The sequence below is a fragment of the Seriola dumerili genome, unplaced genomic scaffold (genome assembly GCF_002260705.1).
Source record: "Seriola dumerili isolate Sdu_G_001 unplaced genomic scaffold, Sdu_1.0 BDQW01000138.1, whole genome shotgun sequence".
NCBI classification, from domain to species: Eukaryota; Metazoa; Chordata; class Actinopteri; order Carangiformes; family Carangidae; genus Seriola; species Seriola dumerili.
Genome location: NW_019174393.1, coordinates 19,289,205 through 19,309,844, shown reverse-complemented (window position 1 = coordinate 19,309,844; position 20,640 = coordinate 19,289,205). Strand labels below are relative to the sequence as shown.

The window sequence follows — 20,640 nt, the reverse complement described above, 5'->3', positions numbered from 1 at the left end:
TTGTGTTGTTATTATACATCAGCCTCAGTTTTACCATTAACCTGACCTGAACACAGACACAACATCACGTTCAACTTGTCTACAACCTGTAACATGAACAGCTCCTCTTGTGAGAGCCAGCAGTATTGTGTAGTTCTAGATTTATAAATGTTGCTTCATTATCTTTCCTGGATTATGAGCCAATCAGCCCAAGGATGGAGACAAGGAAAGACCCAGGAAACAGTAGCCAATGGCATTTCAACATCTTGTTGTAATTTTCTCTCTTTGTGATCATTCTTTGTCTGTGTAGTAGCTGTAGTTGTTTCTGTGTTTCTGTCATTCTCCAACTCTTTGTGGTCATTTTGTGTCTCTTAGTAGTTGTTTTGTGTGTATTTGTGGTTGTTTTGCATCATATTGTGGTTGTTTTGTGTGTCAATGTGTTTATGTTGTGTGTCTCTCTGTGGTTGTTTTGCATCATTTTGTGGTTGTTTTGTGTCTCTTTGTGGTTGTTATAATTATGTGCTTCTATATATTCTTCCGTGCACTTCAGCTGAGCTGCTGCTGTAGTTGCTTAAAGCTTGTCATCATTAACATGCACTGTCAGAACAGAACAAAATCTATTTCCTCCAGGCACTTTCTCAAAACAACAGATAGCCGATAATATGTAAATCTGTATCAGGAATTGATGAGTTAGTGTCAGCAGTAACTGACATTAGGTCACCACAGAGCTTCTTCTGTGATAATGCTATAAAATAGTTAAATATATCAAATACGACAGTGTTATCAGGAATAACTGTCGCACTAAACATGAGTCATCAGCTCATCGTGACTGAATAAATGCAGCTAATAGCACAAACACTGAATTACATCATGTAGACTGATTCTCTTCTTCCCTTAATAATGCCAGTATCAGTGCAGATGCAGATGCACCAGCGGCTCACATCGGTATCTGCACCACACACTGTTTGGTTTGGTTTAGATCAAGAATTACAAGGCTCACCTTTTCTCTGTTTGACCTTTCATTCACACTGAGCAACTTTTACTAAACAAGCAAAACCTCTGCACAGCAACATTATTAAGCAATTATTTCTGCAATGATTTACCTAGTATGTTAATCAATCTGATTCCACAATAGAGATGCATTCATTGATAAGTCTTTGTTTCTGTGTGGTGATGAATAAGAATGTGTGGCTCATTTTGACTTGTCCAACAAGTTCTCATACTTATCATCAAAGCAGGTTGTTTATCATTGCCCTCCTATTTACCTGTACATGGCCCCACTAGCAGGACAGGTAGGCAGGGGAAAGGTAGTCATGGGCTGTGGTTGAAAAGTCAAAATAATCACCTTTCCTAACCACCTTTCCTCTATGGAAAACATCATGAGGTCAAGGAAGGATGTGAAGGAGAATTCATAAGGACTTTGGAAAAGACACTGTAGTACAGAGACAATCCGACTGCACTTACACTAAGCTTTTTTTTTTTTTTTTTAACCAAATTTATGTATAAAGAAATATACAAATAGAGAAAGTTCAGCCATTAAAATAATGATTAAATAACAATAAGGAACTGTGCAAGAGATCAGAATAAATCATATGCAGACATAAGTACATAGTGTCCTGACATGGGAACTTTTGACATTTCTATACATTTGTTTAGTAGAGGAAATACATTTTTAGTGCTTCACACAATGGGAGAGGATTTAGTGAAACAACATTTATGTATAGACTATAGTATTCAGTTATGATGATGATATTAACTATGAATTCAATCTGCTTGTTCTTCATGATGACTCCTAAACAGGATTTAAAGATCATCTATATTTATGGATTTGGGCTTCAGTCGATCAGTCAAGGATTTCCATCAGTTCTGGATCGTGTCACAAACATAAAACAGCTGCTCTGTTGTTTCTACAAACAGGAACCTTCATAAGAAAAAAGACTTTTCGATCGCAGCTTTGTTTAAAAGGAACCACTTTTAGTAGGAGATTGTCATGCCTCGCCTTGGCACTAGGTCATCTTTTAGTTTTTCTGTTCCTGTTTTATTTAGGTGACTAACTCTCCTCTCGTTTCAGATCCACTTCTTGCCCTTGTGTGTTTCCCGCCTTTGTGATTGTCTGCCACGAATTATCCCTGCCTCCTTTGTGTATTTAGTCCGTGTGCTCCCTGCTACCTTTGCCAGTTCGTCTTTGCCCGTTGTTGCGAACGTACCGGCCTTTATTCTCTAGTTTTTTGTCTCTTAGTGTTGTTTGACCCTTTTTCTGGACTTCACTCTGCCTCAGCTTCGCCCTTTTGATCTATTTGCCTCTACTGACTGACTCCTATGTACCGAACTCGTTTTTTATTAAAGGACCGGATTTTTTGGAAAGTGGACTGTGTTTGAGTTGTGTATTTGGGTCTATTCCTGGTATGTCTGAATATCCGTTAGTGACGAGATGTGCACTGTGGTCTCTGGTGACAAAAGCAGACACTTTGTACTTCCAACTGTTCAGCCTGACCCCCCCCCCCCCCTGAGAGGTTTTGTAGCACTGTAACAACACTGTGTCACTTCAGCCTTTTCTTCTGACAAAGGAGAGACATAGCTCATTTAAAGCTTCTGAAAAAAGGACTGATGTGTCGTTTTTCTGCTGAGGACGGCCATGGATTATCCCGACAGGTCACATACAGATGCTGTCGGACTCATCAGAATGATGAGAGGCCCTGCAGTCTGACTGAATACACCAGAAAGAGGCCATCTTTCAGGTGGAACAGCATCAGTCACACAATGAGCTATTCTACAGGGCTCTCCATTACTGGGGCAAGAGATGAACTGATGGCAAATATGATTTACAGCGCAGACTAAACAACGCAGCACTGCTGGAAATTAACTGGCAGCATGGTGACTGAAAAGAATGGAATACTGCATCATTTAAATCTGGTTTCACTGGGAATTTATAGCATGTTCAATACTGTATTACAAATCAACAATAGGGAAGAAATACAGCCGGAGTGACTTTTTGATAAAAGCTGCAGGTCATCTTGCTGGAGAGTCAGCCTGTGTTTGACAATCAATGTCCCATCATTTCAGTCCTACAGCAGGATTCCCAACACGCAGACGACAGTCCATAGCAGTGAGTCAACATTTAAACATCCCCTGTGATTAAACACAGCCTGCAGGGGTTGGTATATCAGCTGTGCTGCTGGTGACATGTCCCCAATAAAAAAAACAAATTTTTGACCAAATCTGTTGAATCTTTAAACTTCATGCACTGTATGATTCAGACGTTAGTCATACTCGCTTTACACTTTGAGCATTATTTTGTAAAAATGATCTGGGGATTAAACCGGAACTGCATGTCTTCTTTTCAGAATGACAGAAAAAGCTTCATTTCTACGCCAGTTATCTTTTATGTAAAATAAAAGTTACACAGTAATTTGTTTGGATGTTTTGGTCGCATGTGAAGACATCTTAAGTTTTCCAATATGCCACAAATACTTGTATATGAATGAATAAAACACCCATATTGACGGGACATGTTATTAATAGCATACAAAAGTGAATAATCATGGATTTGATATTTGGAAGAAGAGATGTATAAATCAGTGTCCTACAGCTGTTTTTTCAGTCTTTTAGATACATTTCACAGCTTGTGCTGCTCAACTGTGGAGGACCAGGGACGTCACAGGAAAAGTAATAAAGTGTTTCCTTAAATTTCATATTCTAATAGGCAATAAAAACAGGAATTATAGAAAGAATTTATAAATGAACGATTAATCCATCGATAAATACTTCAGATTTACAATTTGATTTACAAAAACAGCCTAAAACTCTCATTAACTAAACCATTTCTAAATACATTTAGTAATTCATAAATGAATAATAGAATTTGAAAAACTATTTGAAAAGGCATTTTAAAAATGGGAATACATTTGATTTCCATTTCCTTTTTCCAGCTGCTTGTTCTATTAGCTAATCAATTAGCTTAGTCATTTAGCTTCTCTGTGACACTCTGTGCTGGTAAAACCCTCTAGTTGCTAGCCAACCAATCAGAGAGTTTTGTTACATTTCATGGCCAATTGGGATTTAGCCTGGATGGATTAATGGTTAACTTATACATTTTTACAATTACAATTTTTTTTCAAATACGATACTAAGTAATTACTTTTCCTGTGACATCCCTGGTCCTCTATACTCATCACATTTTCAGGTTGTACCTAGAGAAAAAATCAATTGATCTCAGACAATCAATAAGTTGTTGAATGACAGCTTGGGTGCAGAACCGAGCTGACGGCCCCGACTGACATCCCTTCACTTTAAAAGTTTCCTGTGGGCTGGTCTGCATTATGGACACACTGCTGTCTGCCAGTTTCTGGTCTTTTTTACCAAATGTTTTCATTTAATTATAACACAGTACATACATAAAAAGGGGAATATAAATAACAATGTGGTTGTTTGATTTGTTTAATTTAGGCATTTTAAATATTCAATTAAGAATTTGATAAAATGATACTGAAAGTTTTTTTTTTCCTGTCTTTTTTTATTCGACTTTTTAAACAAACGTGGACCATGAAAAGTAAGTTAGAAAGTTGCACTGAGAGTGTGTGTGTGTATATGATTTTTAACAAGACTAAATGGGGAGAATGCTTCAGATGGTTTCAAAAAAGTTACATGTTCACTCGGACTCAGTTGGATTTGATTCTTACTTTTAACCATTCAGACACTTAATAAATCACAATTAGAATATTTAATAATGAGCACAACAGTAGTGTTGTGTAGAAACCCCATTGTTTTATTAGGGAGAACATTTTACCCGGACAAAAGTCTTGTTACTTCAGCCTGAATGAAATAATAGAAACAGGCGCTGTGCTGCTTAAGTATCTCTGGTCATAAAGAAAATAAATGACAGTCTGAGTGTGTCTCTGTCAGCAGGAGTCAGAGTGAAGTTTCCATCGATATAAAATGAAATTATAATTGCATTTATGATTAATTCACCTGCAACTTTGGAGCTAATTAACAAGTAGTGCTGTTAGAAGTGGTGATGCTGAATGCACACTGACTGATTACTAATGGACCCTCCATCTCCAACGCATAATAAAGCATTCATTATTCATATTTACATAAGACTAATGGCACACATTGAACATCAAGTGATGTTTCACACTGTTTAACAGCTAAGTGCGCCTGATGTCAAATTATGTGAGTGGAGGCTCGTCTTTTCCATCCAGTAACTGGAACAAGTGCTTTACAAACTTTTTTTTCCCTGGGCCTGGGCTCACAGGCTACATACACCTATCCCAACTTGTTGCTGTAGGTTGTTGGGATAGAATGGAAACAGAAGAGAAGACTGGCAGACACCACTCAGATCTTACACAATTGCCTCACTATCTAAAAACAAAGACTAGGTCTAAACCTAGTATATGTCTGAACCGCCTATGGTCAAATCCTGATTTTCAACTGACATTGTCTGACAAAATCACCAAACACATAAATGAAAGACAAAGACTGAGCTGTGATTTCAGCTGTCTTTAATGTGACATGCTGACTCAGATCAGGGGCAAAGCCCAAATGTTGATCCACCAGGTGAACCACCGGGGCCCGAGACAGACTATCTTTTCTTATTTAGTTCCTCACACAGAGCACAGCCTCCGTCTGGATCCACAATAATTTAGTCTTTATTTTCTTCAACTCCAGAACGTCACAGACTTTTATTAGAGGCAGGTCTTTATGTCTAACTCCCTCTGTTTGATATGTAGAGTTGGTCATAGTCGTTAGTACGAAGCCTCGGTACCAATGAACCTCTCTCCCTCCCTCTCTCCTGCTCTCTCTGCTTGGTGTGTCTTATGTTTAGTTATTCCTCTGTCTCCTTTGTAATAATGAGACATGTAATGAAAGTAGTTTATTTGCTGTAATGGAGGAGAGGCTCAGTGTATTGGAAGTGCTCCTCCTCTTTCCTGCGGTTCCTGAGCAGCTGGGAAACCAGAGCGGCTCAGCAGACTGCCTGTAACAAGAGGTGTAGCTCTCAGCCCCACGTCAGCATCCATACATGGTCCAGACCTGAACCAGGTTTATACCCAGTCTGTTTGAAAAAACTCTCGAAATCTAGAGACAATGAGCTGAGTTGTCAACACTGCAGCTGTAAACACCCCCTATAGAACCTGTTTGATCCACAAACTCCAACTCAGTGACGAGTTACTCTGCTGACCAGTGGTGGAAATATGATCAGTCAGTCAATCACATTCCAGATTATAGCTGTTGCGGTCCAGCCAATAATCTGAATCTGTATTTTTCAATTACATGTAATATTCTCTGTAAGAAAATGCTAGAATTTGACACAGGTGACAGGCAACACAGTAAAGCATCTGTCTATCTATCTATCTATCTATCTATCTATCTATCTATCTATCTATCTATCTATCTATCTATCAATCATACATTTATCGCTAACAAGGAAAGTAAATATGATTTTAAGTAGGACAAACAAATTAAAAATCCCGCTGAGGTTTACAAAGCATTTATTTTTTTATCTTTATTTCACTTTGTCCCCATTTCTGAAACCAAACCTAAACCTTTGCCAGTTCCTAAAAATAACCATAGAAATGGTTTAATAATGCTAAAGGGACATTTAGGGGAAAATAGTTCAAATACTGGATGTTGTCAGTGAAAATTTTACTGATACATTCAGTATCAAAATTTTAACAGCTTTCCGGATATTTCATCAGAACACTATAAGAAAATGGAATCCTGTTGGTATTACCTCCAAAACGTATTTGCTGGTGTAAATTAGTTGTAAATGTAATTTCGAGGCGAATGGGTTAGTGTAAGAAGGGAAAAAAAAGAGGAATGCTGTACCTGTGGAAAAGGACCGATTTAACCAGTGTCACCACATCTCGACTTGCATTATAACCTGCACATACGATAGCCACGTGGATCGTCTGTGGAGGAGAAGGAGCGAAGGATTAGAGGGAATATATCGAAATAAAAAAAGAAAAACAGGTTAGAAAGAGAGACATTCATTCTGCGGCACACAGGGTAGAAAAATATTGACAGGTTTTCTTCCTGGAGATTGTTGATTCACTCAAATGAGAAAATTGCTAAAAAAAAAACTCCTTGTATATTTGTACCTTTCCATTTGAAGGACATTTCTGTTCATTCTTTACAATCTGGTTCTTTATTTTTTTTTATCACAGCAATTATCTGAACCATTTACTTCAAAGTGAAACCAAAAATGACTCTGTAAATGACCATGACACTATTTGACTGTGTACAACAGACCAGGAATACAGCTCTGCTTTACCGAGGACAATCATGACAACCTTTGTAAAGATGACTTCTTTGTAATTTCTGCTTTATTTTATAGCGACAGTGTAGACAAAGAGAGAGAGAGAGAGAGAGAGAGAGAGAGAGAGAGAGAGAGAGAGAGAGAGAGAGAGAGAGAGAGAGGGAGTCGATGACATGTGGGCCACAGGTTGGACTGGAACCCGGGCTAAGCCTTTGTGGTACGTGCTCTGCAAGCTGAGCCACGTATAGACAGCCTGTAAACAGTATGTCTCCGGCTATTGCTGTCACCTTTTTACACATAACGTTAGCTTGTATGTACTCTGTGTAGCCTATATGTTTGCAATTTCAATGTTGATATTGTGGGGCTATGCTTCTGCCGTACATTTGCTCTCTTGAGGAGGGGCTGGAATTCTTTCAATTGCAAAATTTTATAGAATTTAGCTAACTCATGCTAATGTCTCCTGGATTGCCTAACCCAGCTTTAAGGCTCAATCCCAATGCCCTGAACCCTCACAGGCTTCAATGACGTCACCTGGTGAGTGACTGAGTGCTCAAAATGGTGCAAAGAGGAATGGAACAGCACTTTGCGATGTATCACGTTACCTTGACAACAGAAATGCAAAAGGTTCCTACAGTAATCTTCCCAACAGGGGTCCGGATCAGGGCAACCGTGCTAACCCTCCAAATGAGCAGGGGTCATGTTCAAGCACTGCTGGAGTGGTGCAACAGTCAGACTGCCCTCTCTACAAGCCGCCCCCCTCCGACCCTGAAGGGGCTCTGCCTTTCGAACAATGCTTGGCTGTATAAGAATTGCGTGTGAGTGACAGCTGATGTAGGAGGAAAGTAGAGGGTGGTGATAAGAAACCATTTGAGGGTATATTTTGACAGCACTACACTCAAATCACACACACCTGCCAGTGAGAAAGTGTGTGTGTGTGTGTGTGTGTGTGTGTGTGTGTGTGTGTGTGTGTGTGTGTGTGTGGAGCTGCAGTTCTCCTTGTTATATTCTTAATCCTGGCTATAAAAGACATATGAAAATGTATTAGGAACATATTCATATGTAGTTTTTTTTCTTTTTCAAACAACATTAACGGTGAGAATAACTTCTCCTGTTGCCAGGCTAACTCACTGATTCTGGAAGCTCTTCCTCTGTGACATTGAAGCTGTGTCCTAAGATACAACAGTGAGACTGCACTGACTGGATATCCCATTTTTAATCAAATAAATTCCAATCTAAGATTTAAGTGCCCCTTTCCCTCCGTCTATCCCTTTATTATATGAATGGAATGAAAACAGTACTGCACCCATTTAGCTTTGGACAGATAAAAAACATTGATGCAGCAGAATAAGAGACTTCATCTTTATTCCATCTATTCTTCTTCCTTGTCAAAACCTGGTGGGTACATTACCCACAATGCAACTTCACCACTGACAGTTTGGCCTGAGACACACTGATGTTTTTAATTTTTAAACTTGTATTCTTCAGACCTAGGCAATGTCGGCCCAAGTGATATCACCTGGGGACGTTTATCAGATGTCACTTTGTACAACTTGTTTTCACCTATGCTGTAGTGCTCTCCAACACCTGGAGACACAATTTGTAAATCATTAATCACTACCATTTCTAACTGGTAAAAGGAGCCTTATAATAACTCATTTATAAATGATGAGGTGTTTTACCCTTTTATCAGTTATGAATGTTTGTAGCTGATAAATAAAGGCTTGTAAAAATGAGATGAAGAAACATAAAGATGGATGGAGGTTGAATCACAGAGAACAGTGGGACAAAGAATGGGTGAGCAGTTCACTAGGTAAAGGAGGGTTATCACCTGTGTTCTACCTGTAATGCTAAAGTCCTAAAGAAGAGACCGACCAGAAAAAAGCATCTCCATGTTAATCTCCATTGTGCAGAACAATCTGATCAACAGCTGTGATTATAATAACAATACTGCCATGGCTTCAGAGGATGAATCTGGTCATGTGATATGATAATTAGGAAGACTTTTTTTCCATCAGGCACTTCAAGAAAAAAGTCGAAATGTTGAGAATAAAGTCGAACTGAGTCAGAAGAGGAAAATTTTATTTTAATTTTGCCTTTCGAGAATAAGGTCGAAATGTCGACAATAAACTTGACATCTTCTTTTGAGACGATATCAAACAGCGCGTATGACTGCCTCTATAAAATGCCTTGTATGGATGAACTGATGAAATTGTACTTCAGAATCGGCAACAAAGAAATTCTTTCTCTTTTGGCTCATAAATACAGTGTAGTTTTCAGCATTAGGACTGAAGAAATTGTGCCAAAAACTGCGTCTGTTCAGAAGCAAAAACCACCCAAGCTTGGAAGAGGTGGCCGCATTCGTGCAAACTGAAATAGCGGGTAATGGACGAATGCAAGGATATCTTTGGGTACACCTGCTTGCAATTCAGAGGTGATATGTTGTTCACAAGACACAATAAGACAACTGATGAAGTTGTTTGATCCTGAAGGCGTGGAGCTCAGGCGGGTGCGGCGTCTGAGATGCAGGCACTACCACAACAAAGGTCCCAACGTACCGTGTCACATCAATTTGCAAGATGAAGCCCAACAGCATTGCTATCAGTGGTTGTATATATGGTTTTAGTCGCTATGTAGTGTGGATGGAGGCCTACAGAACAAACAACAACCCCAAAGTAATAGCAGACTACTTCATCAAATCCACTGAGCACTTGTAAGGATGCCCGGAGCGACTGCGCGCTGACAGAGGCATGAAAAATGACAGAGGAATTGACTTTATTCTCAAAATGCAAAATAAAAAAAATATTCTTCTTCTGAGCTTCAAGTCGAACCGAATGAAAAGTCACAGCAAGATCTGTGAACTTCTGGAGGAAGTGGTGAAGGGCTGGGCTGGACGGTGATGAGAGAAAAGCATCTCACTACCAAAGATGGTAGAGTGGGAGTCCTGGACATGATTATGGTGAAAGGGAAATCAGTCTTTGTACTGGACGTGGCTATTCGCTTCAAAGTCTCAGATATCACACTAATTGATTCTGAGCACGGAAAGACTGTCAACCCTCTAACGCGGGATCAGGGATGTACTTGTAAGTGGCTTCCCCATTGGAGCGAGGGGGAAGTGGCATCCAGGGAATGACCGTATCCTGAAGATGCTGGGTGTAGGAAACGCCAGGGCAAAGCAGCTGTCAGTCCTCCTGAGCAAGGGAGCCTTGCTACAGACCGCTCACACCTGTAAGGTGTTCAGGAGGCTGGCATGTTGACCAAACCTGGTTAGCCTCAAAGTTTGACCTGCAAGGGAGGGAGGGGCTTGGGCTGTTTCCCATCAATAGGCTCTTCGTATCTATTTTTTTTTTTTTCATCATTTCTAGTTTCCTTGGGGACACTCTGTTCAGACTGGAACCTCAATTTCACCAACATAAACTCCAGTCTGGTCTTTTTCTTACCGTCAGTGAATATCATGAAAAGACCAAAACCAACAGCTGTTACTGTCTCACAATAATGACAGAAGAAAATAACTAGATAAAAGTTAATTTCTCCCTTTTTTTTTGTTTTTAGGAGCTGAACCTTAAAGGACTGTGTGACACAGATCAGAGGTATATAATACAGATACTTCTACTGATTGCCAAGAAAATGATAATGGTGAATTGGAAAGATACAAAACCAGACTCAGTGGGAGTCTATGTAATGGAAACCAATGACTGAATCCCCTGTCTACAACTGAAAATGGAGGCTTTTTTACAAAAAGGTGGATGTGTGTATCATAACAAGATGTTTAACTGAGTGAGATGGATTGTTCAAAGAAAATTTGGTTGTTGTAATGGATTGTCACTGAAAATGTCCTTATTATATTCCTCTATAATGGACACCGATATGCTGCAAATGCCTCCCTTTGAGAAATGTGTGTGTCTCTATTTACATTTTTTTCTTTTAGGGTATGTGGTCCTATGTCAGGCACTTCATTGTGTATTGCTCTGTAAAATAACAAAAAAACAACAAAAAAAAAGTTCCAAAAAAGAAAAGAAAATAACTGTCAGCTCCTAACACTTTCTACTTCGTTCCTACTGAAAACAAACAAGGGTCAGTAATTTTCTTAAACAGCTGGTCACTAAGTTTTAATAAATGTTACTCAGGCAAAAAAAAGGGTATTTGTTGGGGACTATATTCAGTGGCGGATTAATCCACATTTGGAACTCCAGTTACTATTTCTAGCTGCAGGATGGTGTATGTGGGATTGAGTCAAAAATGTGTGTGTTGTGTTGTTTATGGTGATGGAGGCTCTGATATACATTCAATACTTGTTAGCATGCATTCATAGTTGGTTTGGCACTGAGCATTGGATTTGTTGACAATAGGGTGAACAAAGATCATCATTAAACGGCGGTACTTATTGGAGTCCAACCAATAAATTGGCTGGGCTTAGTATAATAGCCTGCTGAAGCGATACCAGTTCTGCCACATAGGATGCCAGTAGATAAGCGACAGGAAATCTGGGTAATGTCAAAGTTAAGTGTTAGGTCATGTAGAAACAGTGTCCACCGACAACAAGATTAACCAATGAGCTGAACAGTGATGTGCTGTGGTGCTGTGAGGTACTATCAGTATGGGGATCACAGCATATCCATGTTGAAGCTTCTGACAGAAAGCAATATCCCAACAGCAAACACCGTCACTGCTGCTTGATCGGACTAATAGAAGGCTAAAGCCAGTCTATGATATGGTCTCACAATGTGCTAATAGTTCCTGGAGACTCGCTTCAAGTTCACATTGCATCCTGCAGAAAAAGGCTTTGAGTGAACATTTTGTAGTTTTAAACTGCGATGACAAATTCACTTTAAATGTGTCTCACCTCACATTTATCGACCACTGGCTGCTGCACACAGTCTGAGCTATTACCCACTGCAGCAGCTTTCTGGCCCTCATTGTCGCCGGTGCCCTCCTCTGAGTGGGTTCGGCTTTGGTTGCCGCGGTGCCTGCCGTGTGGAAGGCGTGCCGACGGGCTCCTGGGTGGCCGACTGAGCTCTCGCCGCAGTGCACGGTTCTCCTCCTCCACTGCCCGGACCCGCAGTTCTAAAGCCTGCCGCTCGCCTGCTCCTCCCACTGGTGTTGATGACTGGACCTCCAGTGGAGAGAGTGGCAGGGGTTTCACTGTGGGTAAAGTCAGGGAGGAAATGGATTCAACATGAGGATTGACAGGAGCTTGATGAAGTTTAACATTGTGAAAATATGTGTCAAACCAAAAGGAAATATGGACAAAGTATCAATATGACAAACAATAACACGTTAAATAACATTTATATAAACGAACAAACAAATAGACTTTTATCTTAAATACTGAGGTACTGTGGCAAAATTTTAGATTTTGGTTTGCCTCAGGTCTAGGCTCACACTTCAGCCAGTCAACATTCGAGGTTGACATTGAGGTGGTGCTCACTTATAAATACCTAGGTGTGCACCTGGACTGTAAACTGGACTGGTCCCTGAACACGGATGCCATCTACCTGAAGGGGCAGAGCCGGCTCTTTTTCCTCAGGAAGCTCAGGTCCTTTGACGTCTGCAGTGAAATGCTGCACATGTTTTATCAGTAAGTGGTGGACAGTGTACTGCAGTCTGCTGGGGCAGCAGCATGTCCGACTAGAACACAAAGAGACTGGACAAGCTGGTAAAAAAGGCTGGGTCTGTGCGTGGCAGGAGTCTGGACTCACTCAGGACTGTTGTGGAGAGACGCATGCAATGTAAGATGGAGGCCTTCTTGGACAATACCAACCATCCTCTCCACAACATTCTGGCAGGACAGAGAAGCAGCTACACCAGCAAACGTCTCATCTCACTGCGCTGCAGAACAGAGAGGTTCAGGAGATCCTTTGTTCCCACTGCCATCAGGCTATACAACACCTCAGCCAAAGGTGGACCTATCTTATTATTATTGTTTATTTATTATTAACTTATTATCAGCATCATCACCATCATCATCATCATTGATGAGCTAATGGACACATGAATTTCCCCTAGGGGATAAATAAAGTATCTACCATTGATTAATTAATAAATCTTGGTGTTTGGTTTGACAGCAATGTAAATTTTGAGCAGCACACAACAGAACTTGTGTAGCCTTGTTTTCACCATTTGGAAAAATACATCCAAAATTCAATCTATTTTATTTTTTAAAGACAAGCTTTTATCTCCTCATGCCTAGACTACTGCAACCAAGGGCCCAGGTTTGCATATGCAGGGTTTTCCCTAAGCACCGGCTGGCAGCCAAACTGCCTGACATTGAAGCAATTCCAGCCGGCTGCGCTGTCCCTCTTGACAGCCTGTGTTGGAGACATGCAGATTTTTAACGTGAATCTGCGTTATTGTGTTTTTACTGTGTTCATCAGGGGACACACACACACACACACACACACACACACACACACACACACACACAAACACACCCACCCACCAGCAGTTACTTGAATCAAATAACCTGAAGATTACAAGTGTAGTTTACATCAACTCGGGTAGTTACTGTAAATGCAATAAAAACTTATAATACACCTGCTCAACCTGCATAAATATGAACATTTAGAACACGATATTTTAATCTGTTCTGTCTGTCCACAGTAACAAGCACAGCACACAAGTACATACTTTTTTGAGAAATGTTTATTTTCCTTTTTATTGTATTTTTATTTTTACACCACAGTAGGTCAAGTTTACCATCTTTACTTTAGATAAAATAAATATAGAAAGACTACAGCCTCATGTATATGTGACAGACACGTGGATATGTCAAAGTATGAGTTGAATTTTAGGCGAGAAATTCCATGAAAACGTCGCAATGAATGAATTATTTTGTAGTAAGTCGATCAGCGGTGAGGAAACAGATTGTTTTCATTGGGTTGTGATTAAATATAAACTATTATGGATTATCTATAAATTGCTAATTTATATTTAAGATAACCATAGTCCACCTGTTCTGATATTAACATTATTTTATCACAGGTTGTTGCGTCTCTACCAATGATGAGACCAAACCTACGCCCATCACCTGCCTCAACTACAAATCTATCAATGAGCTCTAGACTGAGCAGAACTCCGGTCTAGGCTTTGAACAGGATCCTGGAGAAGTGACCACATCACACTGGTTTTGCCTCATGACACTGGCTCCCAGTATGTTTTTAGAGGTCTGTTATTGTTCCTGAGGCAAAGCTAAAAACCAGAGGTGACAGAGGTTTCACAGTCAGAGCCTGACACTCTGGAACAAGTAGAACCACTGACCTCTTTTAAAAAAAAAAACTCTTGAAAGAAAACGCAGCGCTTTTCACAATTTAATTAATTCCACTAACAAACTTTGCCCAGAAACACAGCTTCAATAGCTGTTTCCGTAGAAAGTGATTTATGGTAGATTTCCCTTTAATAGAGAGATCCAATGAGGATCAGTGAGAAGGAGGTGGTTTACATTTTAGGAGTTGCATCAAAGTGTTGATCTAAAGACGGGGGAGTACAAAGAGATCTTTCGATCAATACTGTCAGTAGAGCAGGGCAGCCTGCACTCTGTGTAACTCTGTATCTAATTCAAGTCAGTAGCAATTTCCTCTCCTCGTCTCTGACTGATTCAAATATGAACAAGCAGCTCTGAATCCTGTAGAGAGGCAGACGGATGAATGCTCTGAGAGAAGATGAAGCTCTCACTCTCTCCACCACTACATCTTAGGTACCTCAGCTCCCAAAGGGGGAGGGGGGAGGCCTTGGTTGAAGATCATTAAAGAATACAATGGCTTTTCAGAATCTCAGTGGGGAAAACAGACAGCCTCGGAGACCTCCAGTTATTACAGTATGGCGGGGAACCAGAGGCATTATAGCTCACATTACATGCATTGATCCGTGTTGGGGAAAAGATGGCTTTCCAGTATGATACCATCTGTCATCTGATAACAACCAGTTACCAAGCTGGGAGAGTGTTGGTCTCCTTTTGACATAGGCTCATATAAACATCCCTGTAACTGTACAGGCCTACAGAGAAAATGCCAATAAACTTCAGCACGGATATAAGTCGTCATTTTTCTCAAAAGATTTCATATATAAAAAGACCTCTAAATACTTCCCACAATAAAGAGAAATAATGTCATAAAACTTGGCCTTGGGTTACTTAGTTATCTAACCCGCATGTGTTAATAAAGTGGCACACTTTTTTCTTTCAGATTTATTGTCCCCTGTGGTCATAAGATATAAAGACAGCCTGTATATATGTGGGTCCTCTCAACCATGGCGGGCCACTCTGCATTCTCCTGGAGAACCAGAGCACCTTCTGGACTCCATCTCGTCCAAGCTGTAATTAATTTGCAGAGTGGATTTGCTGGGTCTAATCCCACTGAACTGGACTCAATGACCATTTTGTTTGTGCTGCTCAGAAATTGCATATGGCATTTTCAGGGCTGCAGATGCACCTGGTCTTTTATGCAGCCAAGCCAATTCATTTGGCTGTTAGGTATTTGTCATGAAGCTCATCGTCTCCGTGCAAACAAAAGCCTCAGCAAAACACATGAATCCAATTTTCCCAGCAGAGGACAAAAGATAACAATGTTTTAGCTGAGGACAACGCTCAGTTATTTACATCCAAGAGAAAACCATCAGCAAATAACCTGTGGAGGATTACTGAACATCTCACACATGTTATATTACTGTAAATTATTATTATTCAATTATCCTGACTGTGGAGAGAACTATGATTTTTTTTTTTTTCATATCAGATACAGTCCTTTATTCCTAATCCCCCATTTTATATAAGTATATTTTCTGATATTGTTTTCAGAAACCTCTCTATTTTCTGATCTGCCCCTGTGTTAAACACAGTCTGTAACTTCTGCCTCTAGGGGTCTCTTGATCAAAACAATCACAAAAGACAGCGTTGGATGACGTCATGAACTAATGTGGGATCATTGGAGTTGTCTTCACCACCATTACTGTAAGCTCCTCTCGGTTTGGGTTCCTTCAGTGTCAGAGGTTCAGGAAATCAAACAGACCTGGTGATTCTAACCGTTAAAAACACTGAATAAAGCAGTTTGTCATTTAAAGTCAGTGTTTGAGCGACGCTGGACGGAGGACAGAGACTCAGGGAAGAGCTGGAGCTGAGATCGATGCTAACCTTTGTTCTGATTGTTTTTCTGATAATTTATGAAGCAGACGTTCAGCAGGTTTTTACCAGCAGCTGAATTATCCACAGCTTGTTTTATCTGATAACTTCAGATCCAGACGTCCGACGACTAAAATCCTTCATCTGGTTCAAATACAGAGCTGAAAACCACCAAGGTGTAAAAAGTGTATGTGGCTTAAAACTAGATAAAAGTCAATGATGAGCTTCTGTCAGACAAACACACTGACACATGATCATAGAGGATATGATGTCACTGACAGGCGACCAATGAAATGTTACCATTATTAAAAATCAGATTTCTCTGGTTTGAGAATTGATGGAAACATTTGTGATGATGTAAGAACAAAACTCAACAACATATAGAACATAAGTCTAGTCATTTCCAGACAATTTAATGTGAAAAAGGTACAGATTACTTTACTTTAATACAAACTGAGCAGTCCTCCATGTTCACCTGCTGTCTTGATAAATTCAGTTAATATATGTTTCCATCAGTTAGGTGATCACAATTGCTTCTTTTTTTTGTTTTTTATTTTTTTTTACTGTGGTTAAAGAACTGTCTCAAAACTCAACACTTCAGATGTTTGAATTTAAAACTCTTTCTGGTCTGCTTTTAATCTACTGTCAAGGGTTTAAGGCTGTTGTTTATGGGAAAAACTGAAAAGGAGAAGAGATGAAGTGAATCAATGATCTCTGAGATGAAATTTTCATTTTGACTGCACCGGTCAGGAATTTATTGGAGTGTTTATATTTGAATCATACAGTGATCACATGGGTGATTATTCTTCTGTACCTAACTGCACCTTTTTCAGCCATTACACAGATTTTCATGTGTTGCATGTTTCACACACACACACACACAGATTTCAAACATTGAACACCTCCTTTAAAGTGGACGGTTAATACATCATCTAAATTCTCTAGGCCACTACAGTTAGGACTAAGACTTAATAGTAGGCACTCTACCAGGTGGGCCACCGAGGTACCCCCATTTTTTTAGTTTTTTTAATTGCTCTCCAATGTACTCCCAAATCCCAATAATAATAATAATAATAATAATAATAATAATAATAAATGTATTAATTTTCACAATAACACTCAAGTTAGGTATCAGAATGTCAGAACCAGGACTAAAATACATTTACTTACAAACACAAAATGTCCACCTTAAAGCTGATCAGCTGACCACTTGCTGAATGATGCGTGACTGTTTGGGTGCCACACTCCCACTGAATTCATGTGTGTCAGTTTTAATTCTCATCAGCTGCAAAGGTCCATCCTCTCCCTCCTGCTCTTAGCCAGAAATCTTGGCCACAGATCCATCACGTGATGGCATCTGTTCACCTGGCAAACAGCGCGAAACACTTCTGCTCAAGCACACCAGCCAGCCGCCATTTTGTCTAATCACTTGGACAAGGAGAAAGGAGTGAAGAACTACTATTCCCCATTAAGCCTGACCCTACCCTAAGCAAAACCCTTGATTAAAGGCTAAAGTAGATTACCAGTGAAGAAAGCTCAACAACCTTTGGGACAAAACAGACAGAAAATGAATAGGACTGATTCAGTATTTTAAAAATGATGCAGTTTAATTTTTTCCATCGACTGAGGATTTGTTATTTATTAATGTCCAGCTTCACAATGAAATGTAGCAGGTTAAGGGTATAGAAATAATGCATTACAGTCCTGCATTAAAAAAAAAAAAAAAACTCCAAAATTCATTCATTCACTTAAAAACAGCACAGTCAGTGAAGGTAGTTTCCTCCTGGCTGCATCACACTGCCACTCACATCTTTTTCTGAGACTTTTGTCTTTTGTGTGTCTTTGTATTCTCAATGTAATGGATTGTAAAAGTGTTAAATGTAACTAGAATCACCTCCTCATGGTTTTCTGCCTCCTTCACTCAGACTAGTTTCAGGTTACATCCCTGTTTATCCAGAGTCATGAAACAATATGGCTCCAGCCCTGGCTGTTCTGTCAAGGCATTACTGAGATGTTGTGTATCGTGTATCAGAGGGACGGAAAAACGCGAAAAGAAAAACAGCTGAGAGATGTAAACCCTGCCTTCTTTCACACCAGTAAACTGCACACTATTGTTTCATGGTTACAAAAAATGTTGGATTGGAATGTAAAAGAGTAAAAACAGGAAAATTGCAGCAGAATGTAGGCTGTGCAGTACATTGGTCCGACAATTAATACTTTTACTGAGAAGCTTAAAAAACAGCTAACAAAAGCGATCATTCTGTTCAAGTAAAATTCTGTCTTATCGCAACTTAGGATTTATTTTCATAGTTTTTAACCATCATTTCCCAAATTTATAATAACATTGCTCTGATTTTGGAAGCACAGTGACAACAAAGTCCAATGGTGCAAGAATCATATGCTGTGATACGATCAGACAGGTTAAAGAAAGAAGAAGCTCTAGATCTAAACCACTTTATCTGGAGGACCAAAGAGAGGAGCACACTCGAAAACATTATTAATCTGTCACTGCAGAGGTAAAGTGTGTGCACAGCTACTGTAGCTATGGTGAGTTAAAATTGAACGTAGCCCTGTTTGTGACCTCAGCGCAAGGTATTTTTTGCTCCCACAGTCACTCAGAATTATAAAACGGTGAAACCAACGTCAAGTCCCAACATTTTCAAAATGTCTTGCTGCTCTCTGCACTTCTTTACGGCAGGTCAGGGCACTGGCTGACACAGTCTGTAGAAATACTCCATTTAAATGTCAGATTTGTCCTCTGCAAATATTTTGCCACTCTGAGCAGATAGGAGACGTCAGTGGGATGAGGAGTACGCCTTTGAAGGTAAAATCTGCTGCTGCTGAAAGTGATGTAGGCGTAATCCCAGATCTCAGTGAATACAATTTTATTATTGCCAAAACTACGAAAATCATATCCGCACTATTAAAACACAAAAACCTAAATAACCCTTTAACAAAGGCTCGTTGCCAAAGCATGTGTTTATCAACGGGTGCACAAAGACTACCGACCACCATGTGAGGTCTGATGAGCCTTACTGACGCTCAGCAGGTGGGTGTGCCCAACAGGATGTGCATGTGTCTCAGGACAGATGGATTGCGTCAGCTGTCTCATCTTTGGCATTGACAGTGATGGTTTGATCCTGAGTGGCATCACGGACAGCATCACCACAGCCTGGGAATAACTGATGAACTGTCTGGGTCAATGACCTTGAACGCTAGATGGATAGTATTTCTGTGTGCCAGCTGCTAACAGGTTTGAATACCCACCTAACATCATTCATTTATGCTGTATTACATCACGACAGAATATATCATGTACACAGTCAGTCAACATTTACTTGTATTGTTGCGCCACTGCATGTGTATGGATGCTACAGCTGTGTTCGGTTTGGTTTAAGTTAGGACATTGCTTTAAGTGTCTTGTGTAATAGTAACTTCTAATGACTGATGGAGCATGAGTTACTGTTTATGTTGACACTAGTATTCTCTGCAGTGACATTAGCATGTCTCCACAATTCACATTGATTGCAAAACTATTTCACAGTCTTTTTTTGAGCCTATTTCAAGTTAAATATTTCATTTTATGTAAATTTTTCCTCCTTTTTATGGAAATACAAAAAGACTAGAATCACCTCCTCGTGGTTGTCTGCCTCCTCGACCCAGAATCATATCAATTATTAAACATGTGTGAAGCCTTCAGTTATTGCTAAAAAGTGTTTTGTGAGGTCACACTGAGAAGTTGACTGAAGAAGGCGGCGGTGCAGAGGAATAAAAACTAAAGCTGCCCTTGCACCGTCATGCAAGTCGGGGGTGCAGGCCGTGTATGTTGCATGTACATAACAAATTTCACACATCAAAGTGCCATCTAGATCCCATGCCACACCCTAAGCCCAAGACTCATATCAGAAAACAAAACTCACAGCTTCTGACCTGTGTATCAAGTTTGTGAGTTTGTCACATTTTCCCCCAAAAAACAAAACAAAAAAAAAAAATCCTGGTACACAAGGGCCACTGTTGGGGAAACTAACAAAACACGAAGCACTGCAACAAAACACAATGGGTCCTTTGGTTCTTTAAGGTAAGAGTGGGAATATAGTTCCTAACCATCACTCACTAAATCAAAAGGACAGAATAACAGAACAGTTGGACCTAGACCAAAAGATAGTGGAAGTCACTGAGAAGGGGGGGTAAATAAAAATGGCCAAGACAACAACACAAAACTCAGAGAACCAACTGAAGGTGTGAACCTGCGACCTAAATTCTGACCTCCATATGATCTCTATAGTCATAACACCTC

At 39.9% G+C, this 20,640-nt stretch overlaps 1 protein-coding gene across 2 annotated transcripts in view; it reads right to left on the bottom strand.

The window, feature by feature from the left end:
• Positions 1 to 20,640, bottom strand: part of LOC111224902 (LARGE xylosyl- and glucuronyltransferase 1) — a 98,540-nt gene that overhangs the window by 57,099 nt on the left and 20,801 nt on the right. For both annotated transcript variants that reach the window (XM_022749600.1, XM_022749599.1), the window contains 2 exons: positions 12,075 to 12,373; positions 6,805 to 6,887 (listed from right to left, as the gene is read on the bottom strand). In XM_022749600.1, the coding sequence (XP_022605321.1) occupies positions 6,805 to 6,887; positions 12,075 to 12,373 (382 nt within the window). The remainder of the gene's footprint in view (positions 1 to 6,804; positions 6,888 to 12,074; positions 12,374 to 20,640) is intronic.